At 40.5% G+C, this 25,342-nt stretch overlaps 1 protein-coding gene across 3 annotated transcripts; it reads left to right on the forward strand.

Moving 5' to 3' along the window:
• The first annotated feature begins 19 nt into the window (after positions 1 to 19).
• Positions 20 to 24,777, forward strand: LOC132275473 (protein THALLO). 3 transcript variants are annotated; one of them, XM_059776978.1, is made up of 18 exons: positions 21 to 175; positions 265 to 337; positions 417 to 598; positions 956 to 1,047; positions 1,237 to 1,312; positions 6,126 to 6,271; positions 6,449 to 6,595; positions 6,767 to 6,906; positions 15,029 to 15,116; positions 20,109 to 20,288; positions 21,099 to 21,272; positions 21,378 to 21,455; positions 21,659 to 21,798; positions 21,877 to 22,018; positions 22,791 to 23,044; positions 23,671 to 23,734; positions 24,155 to 24,223; positions 24,314 to 24,777. In XM_059776978.1, the coding sequence occupies exons 3-18, from the start codon at positions 484 to 486 to the stop codon at positions 24,443 to 24,445; spliced, it is 2,037 nt and encodes a 678-aa protein (XP_059632961.1). In that variant the 5' UTR covers positions 21 to 175; positions 265 to 337; positions 417 to 483; the 3' UTR covers positions 24,446 to 24,777. The 3 variants fall into 3 exon arrangements, with proteins under 3 accessions (XP_059632962.1, XP_059632961.1, XP_059632959.1); XM_059776979.1 differs by lacking the exon at positions 265 to 337 and having other exon boundaries at positions 20 to 175; XM_059776976.1 differs by having other exon boundaries at positions 22 to 337.
• The last annotated feature ends 565 nt before the right edge of the window (positions 24,778 to 25,342 follow it).

Here is a 25,342-nt window from a genome sequence, read left to right on the forward strand (position 1 = left end):
GTCATTGCTTTATTCTTCGAAAAAAAGAAAAAAGAAAAAAAAAATTCTGTCCATTAATTAATTTCCAAGCCCGCTTCCTTCAACCCTACAACTTATTCTCTCCTCTCTCCTTTCCGAAACCCAAACCCCTCAAGCGACCGACGATTACAGCAGCGGACCAGCCGTACCTGCTCAGGTCAGTGCGTCTGTCCCTCTCTTATTTTCCTTTCGTCTGGTTTCACTTCTCTAGTATCCTCTCCATATTGGCATGCCCATCGAAATCAGAAGTGGGAGTGCTTTTCTACTGTGCCAAACTTTGGAGATGAAACACTGAATATCGACATGGAAGCGAATATCAGTGAGTGTATATATACACAGATTCGTATAATTTTTTTCAGTGGAATATGGAGTACAATCTAACCTTATCATCAATTCAGGCGTCTACAAATCCACACGTCTAAGTTAAAATAAAAAATTCAAAAATCAAAAGAAGACGTTAGAGAGATGGCTAAAGGAGGAGGAAAGAGATACAACAAAAATCCCACCAGAAGGACCAACCATTATAATAAACATGCCGCCGCCCCCGCAGATGACATCGTCGACGACCAAATTGATGCATGTAAGTAATTAAACAAAAATCTCTATTCTTTCTCCATTTAAAAAATCTCTGTTTAGTGTTTGCTTGCTTTGCTATGGTAAGAAATTTGATTGAGCAACATTAAAGAGTTTGTAAGCCCCTTTCCCACCATTATTTATTTATTACTCCCTATTATTATTATTTTTGTGTTATTAGTTTTTGATAACTCCTCTGATCAAAGCACATCCTTAGCTGCATTATTCTAAATTTTAGTTTATTTTATTTATCTAACACTTTCATGGCGAGCGGACAGGGTAAGCTCCTCAATAACTACCAATGAATTGAGAAGCCATTCAAACCATTGGTGTTAATAAAAATGTGTTTTCTTATTGCATGCAGTTCACAAACAGCGAGATGTTGTTCCATTAGATATCAATGACGATATACTGGAATCAGACCAAGATAATGAGCGGCCTGTTTTTGATTTTGAGGTTATAATCTCTCCACTTCTTCTATTGCAACAGTTGCTTCATAGTCATCTGTGCTGTCATCCGAACTCTCTCTCTATATTTTCCCCTACTAGAAATGATAACCATTATACTTATTTGAATGTATGGCACTTTTTTGTTTATTTATATACTAATGGTTAGAGTTGTTTCTTATCTAAATGTTTTGCACAGGATACTACTGACGACGATGATGACGACGAAGACGACATTGAGGATGACACCCAACTCACTGGCCTTGCTGCAAAAAGTAAAAATGATCACTCAAAACTTTAGATATTTTGTTGATTGATCTCTTTTCATCCTTCATCCACTGTTTGCCTTCATTGTTCAGATACGGTGACTTATTATTGAAATAGGGGTAAATTACACTGGCTTCCCTTGAGGTTTAGTAAAAAAAAAATAGTGATTGTCAGCAAATTTTCAACTCTCAAATTCCAATTTTACCCTTGAAAGACATGTAGAGACATTATTATCCTAACCAAATCAGGTGAAATTAATTAGGTACCCATTTTGAACTAAATGAACAATTATCCCTTCTTCCTTGTTATTTCATAAAGCTATAAGCCTATAATGTGTATATAAACATATATTTTCAGTCTTTAAAGGGAGAAGAAAAAGAACCAGTGGTGAAAATGACTTAGCAGTGCACTATGGGAAATTAGGATTGAGCAGGCAAAACTAAAGGTTTTGCACAAGAGAAAATGGTGGGTCTCAAGCTGCGAATTAGTGGATTATTCGTTGATTCCTGGTGAAGTATATGGCTTGAATCCATCATTTGAGTGTTATTAGACCAGCTCTTGAGAGGCAGATTCTTCTTCACCCGTAATGATACACCGCTTTACCCATTTATATATGCAAGGCACGGAACTGTTCAGGGCTCACTTGGGGCATTTGTCCCCACTGATTTTTTTTTTTTTGAATTATATACTTATAAATTTAACAACATTATTTTCTGGGTCAGTCCCTGTATGTATATGTATATATATTCAGAGAGAGATGCCCATTCAGAAATCAAGCATTATTTATGTAAAATGGAATATATATATATATATATAGAGAGAGAGAGAGAGAGAGAGAGAGAGATTGCCTTCTTCGTTTCCATTGCCTTCTTAATTCCTTGTTTGGTCTTTGCAACTGGTCTTTGTATTATGTTTTGTCCAATTGGATATAAAACGATAACCCATCAACCAAGATGAATTAAATTGAAGGGAAAATTAGACTCAACTATTTTTTTTCCCTGTCTAGGGTTCTTAGAAAGGAGAGGTTAGTGTAATTTGGCAAACAAGACGGTTTTTTTTTATTTTATTTTTTATTGAAGTGAGAATAGCTAGAATTCACAGTCATCATTGTTCAAGTGAGTTTATGCAATTATCTTAACATTCAACTGTTATTACGCACTCTATTTTACAAGTTATTTTTTTATTTTTTATTTTTGATAAGTAAAATGTATTAAAAGGTGTTCAAAAGGGGAACGTGTCCCAAGCTATATAAAAAGCTGAACCTATGATCTCAAGGAACCCAAAAAGTCCACAAGATCCTCAATCGAGGAGAAATCTCTCCCCCAACCCCAACAAAAATAGAGCACAAATAATAGAAAATTTCAACACCCCAATGGAGGATTCCTTCCCATCGAAAGATCTTCTATTCCGCTCTTTCCAAATGTTTCACCAAACACAAAAAGGGGTTACCCTCCAAAAGACTCTCGACTGAGCCCCCACCCATTGGCCCCTCCAAATATCCAGCAAGGCCCGAGATGTCTGAGGCATGACCCAATGAATACCAAATAGATCAAAAATGAGACTCCAACAATCATGAGCCACAGGACAATGCAGCAGTAAGTGATCCACTGACTCCCCATTCAATTTACAAAGATAACAGCGATTAACAATAATATGTCTTTGCTTCCTCAAGTTATCCAAAGTCAAAATCTTACTCCAAGCTGCAGTCCACACAAAAAAGGCCACCCTAAGAGGCGCCTTGGACAACCACACCATCTTCCATAGGAAGGAAACGCCATGAAAACCAGAGAGGCATACAAAAAAAGACCGGACCTGGAATATCCCCTGAGAAGAAGGCACCCAAATCAGGGAGTCAACACCAGTGCCCCTCCACCTCCTGTCTATACAAGAGAGCCAACAAGCCAGTAACATCATCCAACTCCTAATTTTGAAAAGATCGGCGGAATCGCACATCCCAAAATAACCTTCCGCTATCAAGACGATAGCAGTTAGCAACCATAGCATGTTTGTCAACAGCAATCCTAAACAGCCTTGGAAACAAAAGAGCCAGAGGCCTATCCTCGCACCAGGGATTCTCCCAAAACCGGACAAACCTTCCATCCCGAACTCTAAATCTAACATGTTTGGAAAAACTCGTCCCATCCTTTTCCAATGGCCCTCCACACCCCTTCTCCACTAGCAGACCTGACTGGCCTAGCTGACCAGCCCCCTCTCTCCTCCCCAAAACGATAAGAAATAACCCTTCTCCAAAATCTATGCCTTTCACTTCCGAATCTCCAGAGCCACTTACCAAGGAGAGCATTGTTAAAAGGAGCCAATCTCCTAATCCCAAGCCCGCCCAACTGAAATGGCCTGCAAACCTGCTCCCATCTGACAAGATGATACTTAGACTCCTCTCCACGACCCCCCCAAAGGAAGTTACGTTGAAGCATCTCAAGACGTCCAACAACCGAGGCTGGAACCCGAAGGAGCGAGAGGAAATATGTTGGGAGGCTTGACAATATACTTTTCACTAACGTAACTTTACCACCCTTGGAGAGAGATTGCTTTTTTCAACCAACTAATCTTTTCTCGACCCTCTCAATCACCGGGTCCCAACTTCCCACCCTCCTGGCCGAGTCCCCCAGCGGCAAACCCAAATACGAGATAGGGAAACGTTGCGTCCCACACCCTAAAACAGCAGCCAGAGTGTCCACCTCTTGAACCTCCCCCACAGGGACAAGCACACTCTTGCCCACGTTGACTTTCAAACCAAACACAGCCTGAAAGCAAACCAAGACATATCTCAGATACCTCAACTGGGACACTTCTGCCTCACAAAAAACAATAGTGTCATCTGCAAAGAGCAAGTGAGATATCTCCATCTGCTGAACGAAGTCGGGGCCAATCTTAAAGCCCCTGATGAAGCCCAAATCCACCGCCCTTTTCATCAACCTACTGAGAGCCTCCATAACAATAATAAAAAGGAATGGGGAGAGAGGGTCCCCCTGCCTCAAACTGCGAGAACTGCCGAAAAACCTTGCAGGAGACCCATTCACCAACATCGAAAAACTGACAATGGAAACACATGAAACAATCCATTTCCTCCATTTCTCACCAAAACCCATCCTCTCCAATAGATAGAACAGGAAATTCCAGCAGACATGATCATAGGCTTTCTCGATATCTAGCTCACGAAGAACACCAGGAACCCCACTACAGAATCTAGAATCCACACATTCACTGGCAATAAGAGCGGAATCCAGGATCTGTCTACCCCCAGTGAAAGCATTCTGAGACTCAGAGATAACTCCATCCAAAACCTCCCTCAATCGAAATGCAAGGACTTTTGCGATGAGCTTGTAAATACACCCAATCAGACTGATTGGTCGAAAATCCTTAATGTCAGAAGCACCACCCTTCTTAGGAATAAGGGCAATAAAAGATGCGTTCAGAGATTTCTCAAACCTCCCCGTGGAATGAAACTCATGAAAAGTGCCCATAACCTCGTATCGAACTACCTCCCAGCTCTCCAACAGAAATCTCATAGTAAAGCCGTCCGGGCTTGGAGCCTTATCACCAGTACAGCTCTTAAGAGCCTTCAGCACCTCTTCCTCCGAAAAAGGATTTTCCAACCCATCTCTTTCCATGGCAGAAATAGAATCAAAGTAAAGGTCATCCAAACGTGGCCTCCATCGAAGAGGCTCAGAATAAAGCTTTTGGTAAAAAGAGACAATACCGCTACGCACCTCCTCCTCCATAGCCAAAATCGCATCATCCGCACGCAACCGCCCAATGTGATTATTCCTCCTATGAGCATTAACGGTTCTGTGAAAAAACTTGGTATTCCAGTCTCCCTCTTTGAGCCATAAGGCCCGAGAATTCTGTCGCCAGGAGATTTCCTCCAAAATTGCAATCTCCACACATTCTGCCTGCCAAGCTGCTCTCCTACTGCGTTGAGATTCAGAAAGAACACCCTCCCCTTCAAGTCTATCAATCTCGGCAATATCAGCCAAAGCCCTATTTTTTCTCCACTCCAAGCTCCCAAAAACCTCCTTATTCCACCTTTTGAGATTATTTTTTAAAGTACGAAGCTTTCCTGCAAGAATAAAACTCGATGTACCCACCATTACAGCTCTTATAAGAATGGTTGTGAATCACTTTACAAGTTTAGTCAGATATTATAGATCTTTGTTATTACATAATTTGTTTTTGTGCACTTATTTTTCTTAACACGTGAATTTTGGAGAAAAGGGAGCGCAACCTTTGTCATGAAAATGGTTCTTTTTATGGGAGCATGTCCAGCAATCACTGCCACTTATTGTGATACGATGCTTCAGCAAGAGCTTTAGGCATTGGTTTGTTGGATGAATTTGAGCACAAAGAAATCAATTTTTTTGGTAAATATAATGGAAATCTGTTGTTGTTCTTGAATATATGGAAGCGAGTTAGCAAATTCATACATAGATAGCTAATTATTTGCAGTACTTAGTTATTTGTTTACAAAGTACGAAAGGAAAATGGCTTCCATTTGAGGAAGAAGTTGTAGTTACTGTAAAAAAATATCAAAATCATCAGGGATTTGCATAACCATGTAGAATTTATTGACTATAAGTTTCAAGTTAATTTGTAATTGTATGATCATGTATTTATGTATTATTATGGTATATGCACTATGATATATTTTTTGGGATTATGAATTCATTCATCAATATATTGATATATAAGAGCAATTTTGTTTTTGTTACCGGTGGTTTTACAACTTACAATTTCTTCTACTTGAAGTCAACTCTTTTCATAAGTTCTATCTCAACTAACTTTTTTATTGCAAATGATCACTAGTTGCAAGGCAGGAAAAATTTCTGCGGGCTAAGATCGGTGGGGTTGAGGATGAAATGCATGATGAAGCTGAAGATGAGGAAGAAAAAAAGGCTGTATGGGGTAGAAGAAAGAACATATATTACAGTGCCGATAATGTTGATTTCGAGGTAAGAATTTATGTTTTAAAGGCATAGGCTTTAATTTTACTTCCTTTTATCCATTTAAAACTGAGAAGAAAAAAATATTGGTAACACATTAATGTGTTAATCATTATCAAACTGTGAATTGGTTACTTTTCACTTAACTTTGATTTTTTTTGATCTTTTTGCTTGACAACATTAAAGCTACAATCAAGTGATGAGGAGCTACCTGCGGAAGAGGAGGCAGAGGTGTTAAGATTGCAGAAGGAGAAAGCAATGTCTTTATCCAGGGAAGACTTTGGCCTTGAAGATGCTAGTCAAGATGAGAGTGATGGAGAGCGGACATTAGAGGTGAGGCTCATACATTATCTTTTTATTTCAAGCAATATATGGTGATCCTTATTTTCTCTCCCATGTCTATGATGAACACTCTGAAACTGGAGAGCATCAGTCCATAAAGAGAGTACGAACTAGAATTCTTTCAAGTGCCGTGACCCATGATCATTTTTCCCTATATTGCAGGAAATTTTGGTTGAAGGGATAAACACATCAAAAGTTTCAGCACACAAACTAGCTCAAGATGAACTTGGTACAGCTTATGAGGAGGTCAAAAAAGATTTAAATGCTTTGTCGAGGGATGAGCAAATGGATGTTGTTTATAGGTAACTGCTCTTATACAATTGACACTTTTAGATATACTAACTTTAGTGTAGAAAATTTATTGAGTTACTCTTAAACCGTCTTGGGAGACCAGTGTAGTGGATCTTACAGACCATGTTACATGGACAAACTTGTTGTTCCACTTGGACTATTTATAATACTTATTTTGCGGATTTCATCTTATTTTTTCAGTGTAATTTATGATATTTTTGATTTCTAAAGTCTTTTCGCATTGTGTGTACTTGACATATCCTGGTTTTGCTGGTGATCTTTAATACTGAATAGATGTTAATATCGTGATCATTAGTGTTATCCCTTTCCATGAAACAGAGCTTATTACCCTATCAATTCTCTCAGATGAACCAGAAGGTAGTGCGGCCTTTCTAATTGGGATAGAACTGATTTATTTTGCTAGCGTACAACACTAAAAAAGATGCAACTACCTGGAAAGTTTGGTTCTTCTTGAATAATTGTAGAATTACTTATTCCACCACACAGGTGCTTCAAGAGACGGAGCTATCTGTCCTTGGAGTTGTCTGTTTTTAAAGGATAAGCTTACTTTATGCTTTTACGTTTGAATGTCGTATATGTCCCGTGTCCCGAATCATATAAATTGGGCTAGCACTGATTAATTTTGGTAGCTTACAACTAAAAAAGATGCTACTACGTTGAAAATTTAGTTCTTCTTGAAGAATTGTAGAATTACTCATTCCACCACACAGGTGCTTCAAGAGACAGACCTATCTGTCCTTGGAGTTGGTCTGTTTTTAAAGGATAAGCTTACAACATCACAATCTGAATTAGATTTTAGATTATATCAAATTGAGTGTTTCAATGGACCACCAGAGGAAGCTTGCCGTGGTAGAGACGTGGCCGGAGTCTACTGCTCCGACCAGTTACCGGAGTCATTAACTCCGGTGAAATCCTCTACTGCTTTCATTTCTTACGTTCTCTTTCTCTGTTGGTTTCGCTGTTTCGTTGGGTGTGGATTTGTTCATGAAATCGCTCGATAGTCAGAAGCTGTCTTTTTTTGAGGTTGCCCGTCTTCCTCGTCTGGATTTTAAAGGGGAGGTGGAACGGATTTCTTCTCAGAAGGATCATGTGTTTAGGGTGGATAGGCTTAGCACTTCCTCTTGCGAACAGGTTCTTAGGGCTTGCCTCGTTGGGCGTTTTGACAGAGAGGTGGGATCCTTGGAGGAGATTGAAGATTGGGCCACGAAGACCTGGTTGATTTCGGGCGGGGTTAGGGTTAACTCCTTGCCGGACGGGCTTTTGTTGTTCCGGTTCCCGTCGGCGTTGGAGGCTCATAAGGTCCTTGATTGGGGCAAGAGAGTGTGGGGTGAGGCTCAGCTCTTTATTGATCTCTGGTACTACAGGGTTGGGTGCTCTGGTTTGAGGCTGAGGAATAAGTTCCGGCGAGTCGTTTTGTATGGTCTGCCGTTGCATCTTTGGTGCCAGAAGCTTTTCGTCGCCATTGGTGATGTGTGGAGGTTTTCGGGAAGTGGAGGCCTTCGAGATGAGCGACATGGAAAGGATTGTGATCACTGTGGCTGACGGTGGTGTGATTCCGGCATGTATTGTGGTGGAGGATGGTCAGTGGGCGTTCAGATCTCGTTATCTGAAGAAATTGCTTCGACCATGGTCCCGCTGACTAGGACTTATGCTGGAAATGGTGTCTTGAGATCATCGGCGGTGTCGGCTGCCTCCCGTCCGGTTCGCAGATCTGGTGATGGAGGTAGATCTAAGTCGGAGCTCCAAAAGGTGGAGGTGCAGCACAATCGGACTCAAGGTCAGGGACGTGGGAGACGCCACGCGCCTTAGGCGAGTGGCAGTGGGAAGGAATCTCATGTGACACGTGGTTGGAGGAGGAACGACGCCCATTATGAGTGGAAGACAACTGCTCCTCCACGTGTTGAGCCTCGTGATCCTCGGCACCCTTTGAATTCTAATTCTTTTGGGCCTGATGAGAATGGGCTTCTCTAACGTGGGGCTCATGTTAAAGGCTCGAAAGGGACTGGGAAGGAAAAGCATGAGTGCGGTGGGTCTAGGCTTCCTTTTGGGCCGGGGTGGCCCTCAAAGCCTGCTACGAGGGATGGACGCCTCAAGCTTGCTGGGCCTCTTGTTGTTGCTGGACCAGCCTAGGTTAAGCTAAGTTTGGTTAAGGAGAGGGTGGTTAAATGGGGCCCAAATAAAAACCTCTCAATTTCATTTCAAGGTGGGCAACCTATTTCAGGAATGAACCATAACCATTCTTTTCAAGATTCTTATCCGTACACATCTCAGAGAAGCTTGGCATCGCGGTCTTGGTCGAGGAGAGAAAAGACGAACTGGGCGAAGGTGAGTTTGAGCATGACGAAGGGGGATGGGGTTTGTCCGAAGTCTTTCCGACATGGTTCGTGTTGTCAGAACCGGCTCTCGGGTAACAGATTTGATCCTCTGCAGTCTGGGTTTTTGGGTGAAGATGATAATGAATGATTGTGAGTCCATGAAGGAGGAGGGTCTCTCTCGGAATCCTTTGAAGCAACCCAGAAAGAAATGGACCAGAAAGGACAAACAGAAGTGGGTCGCCCGAAAGGATTCTCATTCGTGCCCAGGTAAGTCTTATTTTTCTCATGTCCGGAACGCTCCATCAGCTTCTTTCTCTTCTTCTATTCCTTCTTGTGAGTTGTTGAGAAGCAAGGGGGAGGATGTTTTTGCTGGGAGGCAGCAGATGCTGTCGCCTGTTATTGAGGGTGACTCGGTGGATGTGAGGAGCTCTACGGTTGGCTCTGATTTTGGGGATGTTGGGCCGTCAGAAAGGGATGGGACGGTTTGTTTGTCTGGTGACAGGGATTTCAACCGGTTGTGTGCCGGGTTTGCTGAGACATGCTCGGAGTTTTCTTCCACGTCTCGGTTTAATGATTCCTCAGGGGAGGAAATGGGCAGGTCAGCCAAGCTTCTTTTGAGTGGATCGGCAGGGCCTTGTTCTCCTCTAAAGGATGGCCCAGTGACTTGTTTGAAGGGGTCTGTGCCTGATTTGGTGACTGTTTGTGTGGGCAAAGACATCCGTATTTCCCTCAGCGATGAATCAACCTTTTTTTTGGTAAAGGAACTGCAGAAGCACAGATTTTCGCCTGATGTTCAAACTGTTGATTGCAATCCGGACCCTTTCATCCGGGATGGTGTTTTGGACTATGGTGAGGACTGGTCTTCTCATGTTGAGGAGGCAGTGGTGGATAAGGGAGGTGAGGGAGATGGGAGCAGGTCTCTTGATCTGATGTTGTGGGAGGAGGAGGGTTATGCTAACTTGGGGGTGGTGGACCCACTGGCTATTGTTCTTCTAGAGGATTTGGGCAGTAAGGTGTGTAGACAGAAAGCTGAGGATACTGGAAAGGAATGGGTCAAGGCTAATATTGGGGTCACTAGTGAACTTCTGGGTGTCTCTTGCAACGGCAATCGGGATCAGGCCTTAGCAATTCTTCAGGCTAAGGCAGAGGGGAGAGAGGGGGAGATGATTCAGTTTTCCAGAAGGAGGAGCCGGAAGAAGAAAAACCTTTCTCCGTGGAAAGGGGAAAGGGAGTTTAGGAATTTGGTTTCTGATGTGAATTATGATAGGGTGTCTGAGGGGGGGAAGGAAAGGGGGAGTGTTAAGGGAGGAGGGAGGGGTAAGGGGGTGATGGGGGTGAGCGTTTCCTTATGAAGCTACGTCTTTTATCTTGGAATGTCTGTGGCCTCAATGGTCCGGGCAAGAGAAAGGTGGGGAAGATGGCGGTGAGGAAATGGGGGGTGCAGTTGGTGTGTCTTCAAGAAATTAAGATCGATTCTATGACTGATCGGATGGTGAAGAGTTTGTGGGGTAACCGGTTTGTGGAGTGGGAGGCGTTGGATTCTGTTGGGACTTCAGGCGGTGTTCTCATTATGTGGGATAGACGATGGATGGCTAAGGTGGAAGTTTTTAGGAGATTTTTTCTGTGTCTTGTGCCTTTGTGATGGAGGAGGATGGTTTCACTTGGGGCTTTTCTGGGGTGTATGGGTCAGTTGATGATGATGAGAGGGATGGTCTGTGGGAGGAGTTGAGTGGGGTGAAGGGGAGGTGGTCTCTTCCTTGGTGTGTGGCAGGTGACTTTAATGTGGTTAGGTCCCCGGCGGAGAGATCTACAGGAGGTCCGTGGACTTAGGCTATGATGCACTTTTCTGACTTTATTGATGGGCATCAGCTCATTGATCTTCCTCTTGAGGGAGCTTCTTTCACTTGGTCCAGTGGAAGGGAAGCACCAACTCTCTCTCGCCTTGATACATTTTTGATTTCCGGTGACTGGGAAGAGAAGTTCCCGGATGTTGTTCAGGCTGTGTTGGCTAGGGTGACTTCGGATCACATTCCTTTGGTTCTGGATTGTGGAGGGTTGAGATCTCGTTGCACTCCTTTCAGATTTGAGAATATGTGGCTTCGTGCGGATAACTTCCAGGGACTTGTGCGTTTGTGGTGGGAGGAGAACCTGGAGGTGGGTACGTCGAGTTTTATTCTTGCAGGAAAGTTTCGTATTCTGAAAACTAATCTCAAAAGGTGGAATAAGGAGGTTTTTGGGAGTTTGGAGTGGAGAAAGAATAGGGCTTTGGCTGATATTGCCGAGATTGATAGACTTGAAGGGGAAGGTGTTCTTTCTGAATCCAAACGCAGTAGGAGAGCAGCTTGTCAAGCAGAATGTGTGGAGATTGCAGTGTTGGAGGAAATTTCGTGGCGTCAGAAATCTCGGGCCTTATGGCTCAAAGAGGGAGACCGGAATACCAAGTTTTTTCATAGAACCGCTAATGCTCATTGGAGGAATAATCACATTGGGCGGATGTGTGTGGATGGTGCGGTTTTGATTACGGAGGAGGAGGTGCGTAGCAGTATTGTCTCTTTCTACCAAAAGCTTTATTCTGAGCCTCTTCGATGGAGGCCACGTCTTGATGATCTTCACTTTGATTCTATTTCTACATTAGAAAGAGATGGGTTGGAAAATCCTTTTTCGGAGGAAGAGGTGCTGAAGGCCCTTGAGAGCTGTAATGGTGATAAGGCTCCAGGCCCGGACGACTTTACTATGAGATTTCTGTTGGAGAGCTGGGAGGTGGTCCGGTACGAGGTGATGGGCACTTTTCATGAGTTTCATTCCACGGGGCGGTTTGAGAAATCACTGAACGCATCTTTTATTGCTCTTATTCCTAAGAAGGGTGGTGCTTCTCACATTAAGGATTTTCGACCAATCAGTCTGATTTGATGCATTTACAAGCTCATCGCAAAAGTCCTTGCATTTCGTTTGAGAGAGGTTTTGGATGGAGTTATCTCTGAGTCTCAGAATGCTTTCATTGGGGGTAGACAGATCTTGGATTCCGCTCTTATTGCCAGTGAATGTGTGGATTCTAGATTCTGTAGTGGGGCTCCTAGGGTTCTATGTAAGCTGGATATCGAGAAAGCCTATGATCATGTCTGCTGGAATTTCCTGTTCTACCTATTGGAGAGGATGGGCTTTGGTGAGAGATGGAGGAAATGGATTGTTTCATGTGTTTCCACTGTCAATTTTTCGGTGTTGGTGAATAGGTCCCCTGCGGGGTTTTTTTGCAGCTCTCGCGGTCTGAGGCAAGGAGACCCTCTCTCCCCGTTCCTTTTTATTATTGTTATGGAGACTCTTAGTAGGTTGATGAGAAGGGCGGTGGATTTGGGTTTTATCAGGGGTTTCAAGATCGGTCCCGACTCCGTTTAGCAAATGGAGATTTCTCACTTGCTCTTTGCGGATGACACTATTGTTTTTTGCGAGGCAGAGGTGTCCCAGTTGAGGTATCTGAGATGTGTCTTAGTTTGCTTTCAGGCTGTCTCTGGTTTGAAAGTCAACGTGGGCAAGAGTGTGCTTGTCCCTGTGGGGAAGGTTTAGGAGGTGGACACTCTGGCTGCTATTTTAGGGTGTGGGACATAAAGTTTCCCTATCTCGTATTTGGGTTTGCCGTTGGGGGACTCGGCCAGGAGGGTGGGAAGTTGGGACCCGGTGATTGAGAGGGTCGAAAGAAGATTAGTTGGTTGGAAAAAGCAATATCTCTCAAAGGGTGGTAAAGTTACGATAGTGAAAAACATCTTGTCAAGCCTTCCAACATATTTTCTTTCGCTTTTTCGGGTTCTAGCCTCAGTTGTTGGACGTCTTGAGATGCTACAACGAAACTTCCTTTGGGGGGGTCGTGGAGAGGAGTTTAAGTATCATCTTATCAGATGGGAGCAGGTTTGCAGGCCTTTTTAGTTGGGTGGGCTTGGGATTAGGAGATTGGCCCCCTTTAACAGTGCTCTCCTTGGTAAGTGGCTTTGGAGATTCGGCAGTGAAAGGCATAGATTATGGAGAAGGGTTATTTTTTGTCGCTTTGGGGAGGAGAGAGGAGGGTGGTCAGCTAGGCCAGTCAGGTTTGCTATTGGAGTAGGGGTGTGAAGGGCCATTGGAAAAGGATGGGACGAGTTTTCCAAACATGTTAGATTCAAAGTTCGGGATGGAAGGTTTGTCCGGTTTTGGGAGGATCCCTAGTGCGCGGATAGGCCTTTGCTCTTTTGTTTCCAAGGCTGTTCAGGATTGCTGTTGACAAACATGCTATGGTTGCTAACTGCTATCGCCTTGATAGCGGGAGGTTATCTTGGGATGTGCGATTCCGGCGATCTTTTCAGGATTGGGAGTTGGATGATCTTACTGGCTTGTTGGCTCTCTTGTACAGACAGGAGGTGGAGGGCACTGGTGTTGACTCCCTGATTTGGGTGCCCACTTCTCAGGGGATGTTCCAGGTCCGATCTTTTTTTTTGTGTGCCTTTCTGGTTTTCATGGCGTTTCCTTCCCGTGGAAGACGGTGTGGTTGTCCAAGGCGCCTCTTAGGGTGGCCTTTTTCGTGTGGACTGCAGCTTGGATCAAGATTTTGACTTTGGATAACTTGAGGAAGCGAAGACATATTATTGTTAATCGGTGTTGTCTTTGTAAGTTGAATGGTGAGTCAGTGGATCACCTGCTGCTGCATTGTCCTGGGGCTCATGATTGTTGGAGTCTCATTTTTGATTTGTTTGGTATTCATTGGGTTATGCCTTGGACATCTCGGGAATTGCTGGATATTTGGAGGGGCCAATGGGTGGGGGCTCAGGCGAGAGTCTTCTGGAGGGTAACCCTTTTTTGTGTTTGGTGGAGCATTTGGAAAGAGCGGAGTAGAAGGTCTTTTGATGGGAAGGAGTCCTTCATTGGGGTGTTGAAATTTTCTATTATTTGTACTCTTTTTTGTTGGGGTTGGGGGAGAGATTTTTCCTCCATTGAGGATATTGTGGACTTTTTGGGCTCCTTGAGATCATAGTTTCAGTTTTTTGTATAGCTTGGGACGCGTTCCCCTTTTGAACGCCTTCTAATACATTTTACTTATCAAAAAAAAAAGAAAGGATAAGCTTACTTTGTGCTTTTATGTTTGAATGTCGGATATGTCCCATGTCCCGAATCATGTAAAGTCGGTTCTGGAAGGCTAATACTACATTGTGTCAGTATGTATTGATCTTCTAACAATAGTTTCAGTAAGAAAATAGGAAGAAACAGATGTAGAGAACAAATTATATACTAATTCTGGGCAATCAAAGTTAGGGTCAGTCTTAATACTTTTTTTTTGGCGTTAGTTTGAAATTATTTCATGTAGCATTATTTCATTATATCAGTAAATCTGGTTGTTAACAAGTAAGATATTTCACTGTTTTCCTTGTTCTTGTTGCTGTTTTCTCTCTGTGATGTGTCACAGTTGTTTGGATACCGCAAAAGCCCTCTTCAGTTTTCTGTCAGATCTGCTGGGCTGGTGGCTTGATTTTGCATCATATGAGTTATATGAAAAATGTGTGATTCATTTTGTCAGTTTTTGGCAATTGGCTGTAATTTTTTTTTCAAGAATAACATTTTGCTCCAATTTCTGGCAACTAGTGATGCTTTATGCTTTTTAAGGACTTTTTTATGTGTTGGAATTAGATCCTTCCCCCTTCCCCACACACTCGCACACCAAAGAAAGAAAGAAAAAAAACAACTAATTTGAGCTCATAGTAACAAAATGCATCTCTATTTTAATTTTGAATATTATGGTTCTAAATTCTAACTGTTGTCTGATTTACTTATCCTACAGTTCTGCTCCAGAATTAGTTGGTTTGCTATCAGAGCTGAATGATGCACTTGAACAGCTCGAGAACAAAGTTTATCCACTTCTAACCAAGGTATATTTTCTTTGGGTGCTTAGTTATGTCTAGTGATTTCTTGCTAAACAAGACTATATGCTGAAGATGACTCCAAATTACCTGTGTCACATGATGGTTTGATAGATCTATGCAGGTGATACCTGTCTATCTTTGAAGACCTAGGTCATGATATACATATATACAGATATATATATATATATATATATATAGTTATTTATTTATTTATTTTTTTGTAATTTTATACTTTATACATATCCTGCAATTGCATTTCTATATCGGTTTGGACGATGGCTTCTCTTAACGGTTTTGACTTGGGCAGATGATTCTAATCCAATAGCCATGATTAAGATGGTTGAAATAGTCCAATTGAAGATAAAATGAAATAAAGAAAATATTGATTAAAATTGTTTGGCCATGTGTAGTGAACCCAACAACTGCCCCTAAACAAAAATGTGGTTCTTATTTAAGGTAATGCTAGAAGAATGGGAAGATGAAAAATAACATGGGTTCATGGTTGGGGATATATTATATTATGTGATTTAATTGAGGTTATGACCTAAGTCAGAGCGAGAGCGGGAGAGCGCCGAGTCTAAAGTTTTTGAGAGTGGGAGCGTCTGTATATTACATGAAATATGATTACCTGACTTTGTTAAAATATTATTTTTTATTTAATACAAAATGCATTCCATAATGTATTTGCATATACAGAACATTCGTGTTAAGTAATAAAAGAGAGTGCTTTATACTAAAGGCAGGTGGTAATATGCTCATCCTTATTTGATTAGAGGTATTATAAATTTTACACAAAGCACAAAAGCATCCTTGGGTGCACACATCATGATTGCTCATTGAGAAACACTGAAATACGCACATGTGGCGACCCTACACTAAAACACTCTAGCATGATTCACATGCGGCAACTGTTCAATGACTAACATCAGAATCCGTGATCTGAGAAAATTTGCAAATTCTAAAAATCTGCAGATGTGAGGCTGTTCCACTCTTAATCCGCCAAAGCGTGTGTGGAGTCTAGGGGCGCCTAGGGATTAGGCGAATCCTGGGACGAAGGTTATGACCTTAGATTAGGGATAGCAATTTGTCCTGATCCTATGGGTTTCCGCACTGACCCATGTCTATGGGAAGGGTATGAGATAATGTTAAATGGGTTAGGGACGGGTTTGGGTAAATAAAGTTAAACCTGGCTTGGTTCGGGGCGGGAAATGGTTTCGTAGTAAACTGCCCTCCTCTCCTTTATAAAACAAGATTATATCTTCTAGTGTTCTAGTTCCCATTGACTCTGCCGTCTACCTCGAACTCCACACCACTCTACATTTCCCTTGTGCCTCTCAACAAACACCTCAAACAATTCTCCTCCTTTGAATAACATAGATAAATAAACTAGCTGATTCTAAACTATTAGTCAAAAGTCCCTTCATCGTCCAACATTTTATACAACACTTGCTATAGACGTGAAACATAATCCATAAATTACACATAAAACCCAAAAGTCCGATATACAAGTCCCCAAGTGGGAGACACACAAGTCCCACTATGCTACTCAATAAGTACAAAATCCATAATTCAAAACAAACATAGCGGTTAGCACCAAAATACATAGCAAATGATTCCACCTGACTGCACGTCTCTAAAGGTCTGCCTGAAGTCAACCTTACTCCTGTGCCACGACCTTCTCATCACTGATAGGACCTGGAAAAGGTTGTAGAAAAAGGGGTGAGCTCAAAAAGCCCAGTAGGTTACGGGGTTTGAAATAACTTTTTTGAAAAATGAACTGAACATTTAGGCTAGGCTGCAAAATATGACCATATGACTAACTCAAAATTAATATATAATTTACTCATACTCCAAAACCACTTCCAAAATCAATTCGTCTCCACTTTATATATACAAAACGTGTAATCGTGAAACCAAATAGATCTACAAATATATAAGAAATTCCAAAATATTATATTCTCTGTTTGTGCTCCCTGGGACCGCCGCCCTCCGTCCTTCAACTTTAGGGGCTTGCACCCTGGGACCGTGAACACTCTCTCGTTAAAAGCCTGGCTATTTAAGGTTTTTCAACCTAAGAGAAACTCTTACACTACCTATTTCGTGTTGGGCACATACACAGTTGAGAGAACAAAATCAATACCAAAGAAGGTAATCCCGTATACCATTCTCAATACAATAAGCCTTCTTTTATACTCACCACATCACATTAAAAGACTTTGTATAAATTAAATGTTACTGTAATTAACAAGAATTCTAGTGACAACCCATATATATCTATTCTAACCTTTCAAGGTATCACATTCAAAATCATACTATATATATAATAAAATCTCTCAAAAGTGCTGCTTAGACTCAAATATATTTTATTTTATTTATTTATTTTTGTACAAATAGTTTATCTGTGAAATTCCACATAACTTAGATTACTCATTTAAATTGCATGGGGCCAAAACCGGTATGAAGCTAATTAACTGGAATGCAATAGCAATGGGTAATTATAACAAGAAACTTTACAAGTCAATTATTTTCATGAAAAACAGTGGCTGTTCCTTGCTTTTAAACATATATTACTATTATTTTTTTTTCACAGCGATGACATTTTTTTTTCCCCAAAAATTTATCCAGATAGTGTACAAATAGAATAGCCATGAAAGCAAAGCTATTTGCAAAACTCACAAACAGCACTGTATTACTCATATTTTATATGAACAAGTATGTTGATCAATCGGCACAGCTTTAAAAGAAAACAGTGACCAAAATATGATCTAGAGCAGTTTGCACATAATTCATTAATCTTCAAAAATATATAGAAAATAAGCTACTAACTCAAGTGGGCTGAAACAAAATTCTGGAGAAACCTTTATAAGTCAAACTTCATATCACAAAATATAATTCTAAAAATCCCACAACCACCTATGACAAAAATTATGCAAAGGAACCGTTGTACCCCAAACTTTCAGCAAAAGCATTGGTAATTAAAAAATTCATATAAATATCAATACTCAACGGAATTATGTCAAACAAAATTACACGATATCGATTTTCAGGATACGTTAATATATCAAAATATTTCAAAAGCAACTAACAAAGATAACTTATGTAAATCGTAGTCCGTATCCCTACTGTTCAGCTCAAGGTCCCTTACAATTCAGTTCAGATTTTTCAACGTGGGAAACCAAATCAAACACTAATGATTCACAGCCATTTTCATATGAAATAAAACCATTTGAAATTTTGATTCCAGAACTTGCATTGCTGTAAGAGAAACAGCTTTGCAAACATTTCTGTTATTTTCAGCAATTTTGGAAAATAGCGAATTATTTTTCAAGAAATTCAAAGAGAAGGAAACCTACCATTCTGAGGTTCCTCCTCCACCGTTTTCCCTTCTTTCCTTTTTCCTTCATTTCCCCTTCTTCTCCTCCTTCCCCTTCGTCTACTCTTGCTGATCTCTCTCTCTCTAACCTTTGGCCAGAACCTTCTCTTCCTTTCACTCTCTCTATGCCACTTTTTGTTTTTATTTTTAAATCTTCCTTTCCCTTATTTAATCCAGCGGCTGCATGAGTGTCCTTTATGTCCTTAACACAAGTGTATGGTATGTATCATAACTAGTCTTAATCTATTGCAGAGACACTGCCACATGGACAACACTTCAACAACTATTGCATAATCCTAATGCCCTCCACTACTTACTAAATAAATACATCATTGCCCCAAACGTGACCCATAATAGTATAAATGAAATAAAGCCCCCCATTTGTGCCCATGCGTCTAGGCTTATGCCATGCAAGTCGACAAATGCTTCTATTTTAGCACTATTTAAATCTGGGCCCTCTAGAACAAGCGACTAGCATGCATACTTGGTGTCCCTTACACTAGACAGGTGTAAGCAACTACAAGCAGAACAAATGCCTTACGTACGACACATACAATAAACATACATCGTAAGCTTTGCCAGTCCCTCTTCACATCAGATTTGGTGGGTCACGCAACCTCCTTTGTCAAACCTTTGCAGAGCCAAATCATTAGATTTGCTTAATCCAAATGAGTGTATGGGTCCAAAATGTGGACACCTCATCCTAGTCATGGCACACCTGGTATAGTCATGCAGTAGTACATGCATCCACACACTCTTGTCTGCTTGTATTCTATAACAAATGCTCAATGACGTCTGGCATTAAATAATCACCACCATTACTCACCAAAGATCCTGGTTATGAAAATCGGGGTATCACACTCTTCGTGCAAGTCAGCCACAGTATTTGAAATTCACAATATATCAAAGTTGTATATTGAACATTCCATGTTATTGTTTTGATAGATATCAAAGTTATATATTGAACTACAATTCTCTGACAGATCTGTGTATATGAGAAGATGTGTAGACCTGGTAGCTCCAAACATGCCTGGCAACATTGACGAGCAGATTTCACCAGCCATTCTAGGGTTTCAGTTCTCCATCCACTTTACTAAAGGGTTTATATTTCAATTTGTTTGTTATTTTCTTCTTCATCTTCTTAATCTGGCTGAGATGGGGCTTGCATGGAATCGTGAGCTCTGATGTCAAACATGGATGAAATTGGTAGTGCAAGCACGTCCTTGGTTTAGGATGAGTAAGGGTTATTGTATTCATAAATGGGATGGGTTAGGTTTAGGACAACCCATTCCGAACTCACGCCGTTGCCATTCCTACCTTAGATATAGAATGGTCAAACAGGATTGATTTAGCTGACCTCAAACTGTTGGATTGGCTTTGTTGACTCGGTTATAATCATTTTGCGCTCAAGAAGATTCAGTGTTGGTGGAAAGGATTGGGTGAGAGAATGAATTAGTGTATGAATCACAAGGACTGTTTTGGCTGTCAGAATCCTCCATAACAATGTCACTCTTATGATTTACGACCATTCTTCTTTACTGAATGGGTTTTCTTTGTGGAATACAACACTGCATCTAACTGATGTCTTCATGTTAACATTGTAACTGCTTCCATGTTTTGTGAAGGTTAGAGAGGGGGAGAATACAATGAAAGGAGGGATGCACTATATTGAGGTGAAACAGCTGCTCCTTCTAGCCTATTGCCAATCCATTACCTTTTATCTTCTTCTCAAGTCTGAAGGGCAGCCTGTTCGTGATCATCCTGTCATTGCTCGGCTTGTAGAGATCAAAAACCTATTGGACAAGGTTATTATTTCTTCTTGATATCTTGAAATTGTTATTATGTCCTTGAAGTCCTATTTGATCATCATGCTAGCTATCCTTTGTATTTTTTACATTTGTAATTAATACAACTGATGCATCCTGACCATTGGTCTTGGGCAGTTTTGTGTTTGGATCTGTACTGGGCCTTTGTCGAATGCATTGCTTCTGGCTCTAAAAACACTTGAACTGATGGTCATTTTGTATAGATAAATCTGTCATTTCAATTTAAAATTTGTTCTGCAGAATCCCTTTGATATAGTACTTGAATACAGATTAGCATTTGAACTTTTTGCAACAAGTAAATAGGAGTACCAGATATTTGATTCCTAAACTTTCCACTTAAATAATGCTTTGGCACAGTTGGGATAACTCATACAAATCTTTTGGTTAAAAGATAAAAAAGACTAGATAATTTGATTGTCTCCATCTTCTAGGCACATTACTCTTGGGTTTGATGGGAACAATGCATTATTTAATGCAATAAAACAAATATGTTAACATGTCTTCTGCAAAGGATGGTACGTAAGTACAATAGATTTGATGGACATCTTTGTTATTGTCTGTCTTTTTCTCCTTATGGCAAATATAATTAGCAGAGAGAAAAAGAAGAACCTAAGTTTGTAATGACATTGTCGTGTCTACTTCCTGCTTGTTTCTTATTTTTGTATTGTGCATTGGAGAGATATTTCTTGTACATCTTTTGTAGCACCTCCTGCCTGTTTATTTCTCCGAAGTTCGAAGTTCATTTCTTTTGCAGTTTTTTTGCTTTCCTGATGCATATTCACTTTGTAGATGAAACAACTTGATGCGAATCTTCCATCTGGAGTAGAGGAGGTTTCGAACAAAAAATATGGGACTGAAATATCAGTGAAGTCCGTTAGGGGAAATGATATATTGGCATTGGATTCTTTCTCCAAAGATCACAAGCACTCTCTGGTCTCAGCTGAAGCACAAGCGGCAGCAGCGGTAGTTACTACCTTAAACTTGTCAGTCAATAAAATTCTTGTTGGTTATTTTTATTTTTTGTGATAATCCTATAGGTTGACCTATAAGTTTCCAATAAAAATGTAGCCTCATGAAGCAGCTGAGTTGGTAAAGGTGGATTCTTTGAAGAATATTGATAACAAAAGAGGGAAACACAAGCATCAGGTTAGTGATTTAACAAATGTTGAACGGTGTTAAACAACAATTGAAGTCTTAGGTCTAACCCCCGCTTTCTCAGATTCTCTCATACTCTTATTGTAATTATTGTTGTTACTACTACTGCTATTACTACTTCCCCACATTTTATTTCATTTGTTGTACAGCATAAGTGGTAACTAGACTGATCTTGAATTCATAAAACATGACAGAATGATCAAGTTGGTCTGCAGAGCATGGAAATGTTAAAAGTAAGAGCTGTTCTGGAGGAAAAATTGAAGCAGATGGGTATATTTAGTTCCATTGCACCGAAGCGCGATAGGTCTCAAAAACATTTGCAACCAGTGAATGGGTATTGCTCTGCCTAAGATGCACCTAGTTTCATGATTCATTCTGTGGGGACTAACTTATGCAACTTGCAATTTAACAGACAGCTTGAGACATTTGATGATTTTGATGACGACACCATAGATGTGGGTGGCGCCACTCATCGCATGATTAATGGACAAGCAAGTTCATTGCATTCAAGTAAATTATCCCTACTTGTGACTCCTCAGTTGAAAAAGCCGAAGGTATCGATCTTGATATTATTTTGTCCACATTTCAGTAGTTTTTGAGTTGAAATCAACGTAGACAACCTGATTTACATTCAATTTTGCGCAACCTTTAGCCATTTAGCTACTTGAAATTATTTTACTTTTCATGGATTGATCTTGTTTTCAACTCCATCATTGTGCAAATTCGAAGGAATGTCTTGTTTAGTTTTTTATATATTTCCTGGCAAGATTGGTTTACGATATCTTTCAAGCTTCTGGAGGTTTTGATACTATATGCTTTACTCTTGATGTAGTTGACTAAATTTTCAGATTCCTGACAATTTATTTCTCACTTTGAGCCATTTAGTAGCATTCAACATCTAGGAATGTAATCCAACTTTCTCAAGGATTCCTGTACGAGGCCCTATTTTTTCACCTTGTTTTCAATTTCAAACAGCACTATGATTTCTGGAACTGGAAAAAAAAAAAATTAATAATAAAATAAAAAATAAAAAGAATTGTTGCCCTTCCTATATATTTTGCTTCTATTAAAGTTTTAAGTATTGCACCCGTCTACTATCATTGATGTTTGAAGGTTCTATGTCCATGGTGGAGACTGGAATGCTACAGTCCATATGCAAAGTGAATTTTCAACAAGAAAAGCAATTCTTTAGGTTCTAGGGGAACTCTGGTAGAGAGAACATTTTCTGGCATATTCATCTAAAGCATCATGGTAAACACATATCTGTATATAGTTGACCAGATCATACGCACATTAACCTTTGCATGTGGCTTTTTTCTTTTGCAGGTTGTTTCTGGTGATGGTGATTTGCCTAACCGGGATGATATTGGAGAAAGGCGAAGGAAGCATGAACTTCGGGTTTTGGCAGGAGCTGGAATCAAATCTGTTGATGATAGTTTAGATGAGCCTGGCGCTCTTGGGGTCAATGGGGATGATGATATGGAGGATGATGAAATGGAAGAGTTAGAAGATGAATATTACAAAGAAGTCGAAAAGCAACGAGCTGCCAAGCTTTCCGCCAAGGCAGAGAAATATTCAAGGTGCATTTATATACTGTGATTGAAATAATTTAAAACTTGGAACTTTATGAATGTTCCGGGGTCTTTGATACGTGTTATTATTATTGGTCCATCTAAAGTACAAAGGAAAAGGCTATATGAGGCGCTCTCAATGTGAGCGTGATGCGTGCTCCCTTAGTCGTCGGCTGAGAGTAGCCTCTCAATCCAACAGCTGAGAGGGCTCACTCACAATGAGAGCATCCTCATGATAGAGTTGCTCAGATATAAATATAATGGGTTGCTCACCTGAATCTTTATAACTTTTAAGAGGGATTCGGTCTCTCTCTCTCTCTCTCAACATGAGCGGCGTACACCCTTTGTCATTGGATGAGAGAAGCTTGTCAATCCAATGGTTGAGAGGGCATGCTCACAATGAGAGCACCCTCGTGATAGACTTGCTCATATAAATACAGTGGGTTGTTCTCTCTCTCTCTCCCCCCCGTGTTTGTGGGAATGTGGCCTTTTTTTTTTTTTTTTTTTTTTTTTTTGATTGTGTGCTCTCGCATTTGCATTCCTGTTTGTGTTTGTTTGAAATAGATCTTAGCTAAACGCTGGGGATGTTAAAACCTTTATATAGTGCATTACTAAATCATGGTTTGCTTTTGCAGAACCTCGGCAGTGCCATTTTCTCCTGAAACCCTATTAGATGGGAAGCGCCAGATTACATCTCAGGCAAGTGATTTACCATTGCATCTTCTTGTTTGATTTTTCAGTTTTCACCCTCTCTTCTAGTGCTCCATTTGGTGTGAGTGATGGAAAATTGGGAGGGAGAGAAGGTATGATGGATGGAGATGGTTCAAATCCTTTAGAAAAATAAAGAGAGATTTTTCCTCATCTTGTTTGGTTGAACAATATCTAATGATGTTTATCATGATTTTACAATTATACTTTTTACATTTTGAAGAAAGAGACAAGACAATCGAAGGAAGAAGGCGCCTCTGCCCCTCCCTTTCTTTTGTTTCCCCTTTTCCTCCTCCCTATGAGAAAGCAAAAAGGCCATCCATTTTTCTTGTTTCCTTCTACTCTTCTCTGCTGCCCAACAGGCTGTATAACTAAGTACGTAATAATAATTTTTCTGGCAAATGATTACAGATGGAAAAGAACCGAGGGCTAACTCGTGCTCGGAAGAAGCTGACCAAAAATCCGAGGAAGAAGTACAAGGTATTTCATGGAAATAGTTGATGTCTAGCAAATAGAACTACAATTTGAATATAGCTGACCTCTCTTTATTTATTATCTGCAATTGTGCAGCTGAAGCACAAGAAGGCAGTGGTGGGTCGGAAGGGACAGGTGCGGGAAATCAGGAGGCCTGATGGTCCTTATGGTGGGGAAGCAACGGGAATTAATGCAGGAATCAGTAGGAGTGTCAGATTCAAGAACTAAGCAGTGTTGCTGCATACTGATTGTCAGATTCAAGAACTAAGCAGTGTTGCTGCATACTTTTTTTGCGTCTATAATAACTGTAGATTGCGTGCATGATGATGCAAAGCATTAGGTTTTGATTGTTCAAATTTTGACCTCCTATAAAATTCTTCTTTGTAATAGTGAAAATGTGTTACAACTCTTGCAGTGAGGGTTGCAAGTAGAAAATGTGGCACTCGATTTCTTCAAAGTTATTTAATTTCCGAAAAATGGTGTATAATGAAAATGTAGTTGGATATGTGCTCTATTTTAGAGACATGGGTTTTCAAGATTATGCAGTTTGTTTCTCTTGATTCACGGAGTTTGAGGGGCTTGGAACAGAAAATTCAAATGCATATGCTGGCATTGGATAAAATCCTCAAGTCTGATCCAACAGGAATGATCTTAGAAAAAAAAGAAAAAAGAAAATAAAGAAAATATCTGCAAACTCGTGTGCTGTATTATCCGAATTCTCAAGAATCTAAGTTGAATTGGCAGGTCGGATGGCTATAACTTGTTAATAAGCACGACGGCAAAAAGAACGTCAAATTATTTTAAAATCTGTGAACTGTATTTATATAATCGATTGAAAATATTAACAATTTCGACTATTTCACATCAACAAAAGATTTGTACTCATTATTCAGAGTGGTGGTTTTAGATCAGAGGATGGGCGACCTATCAGAGATGAGCTCTAGCCCAACTGTACAAGATCTGAAAAAGAAGATGAAATGGGCCTCTGATTGTTGGATTATGGGCTGTCCCAATGACTTTCTAACAGGTTCATGCCATCCCTAGGGCTTTTACAGTCAGATTGTCATTATTATAATATACAATAAATAAAAGGAAGATGAAAATAGACATTTGACAGGAAAGTCT

This window comes from Cornus florida, unplaced genomic scaffold (assembly GCF_030987335.1).
Source record: "Cornus florida cultivar Cherokee Brave unplaced genomic scaffold, ASM3098733v1 CherokeeBrave_3.0.0_Hap2_Chr09, whole genome shotgun sequence".
Taxonomy (NCBI): domain Eukaryota; kingdom Viridiplantae; phylum Streptophyta; class Magnoliopsida; order Cornales; family Cornaceae; genus Cornus; species Cornus florida.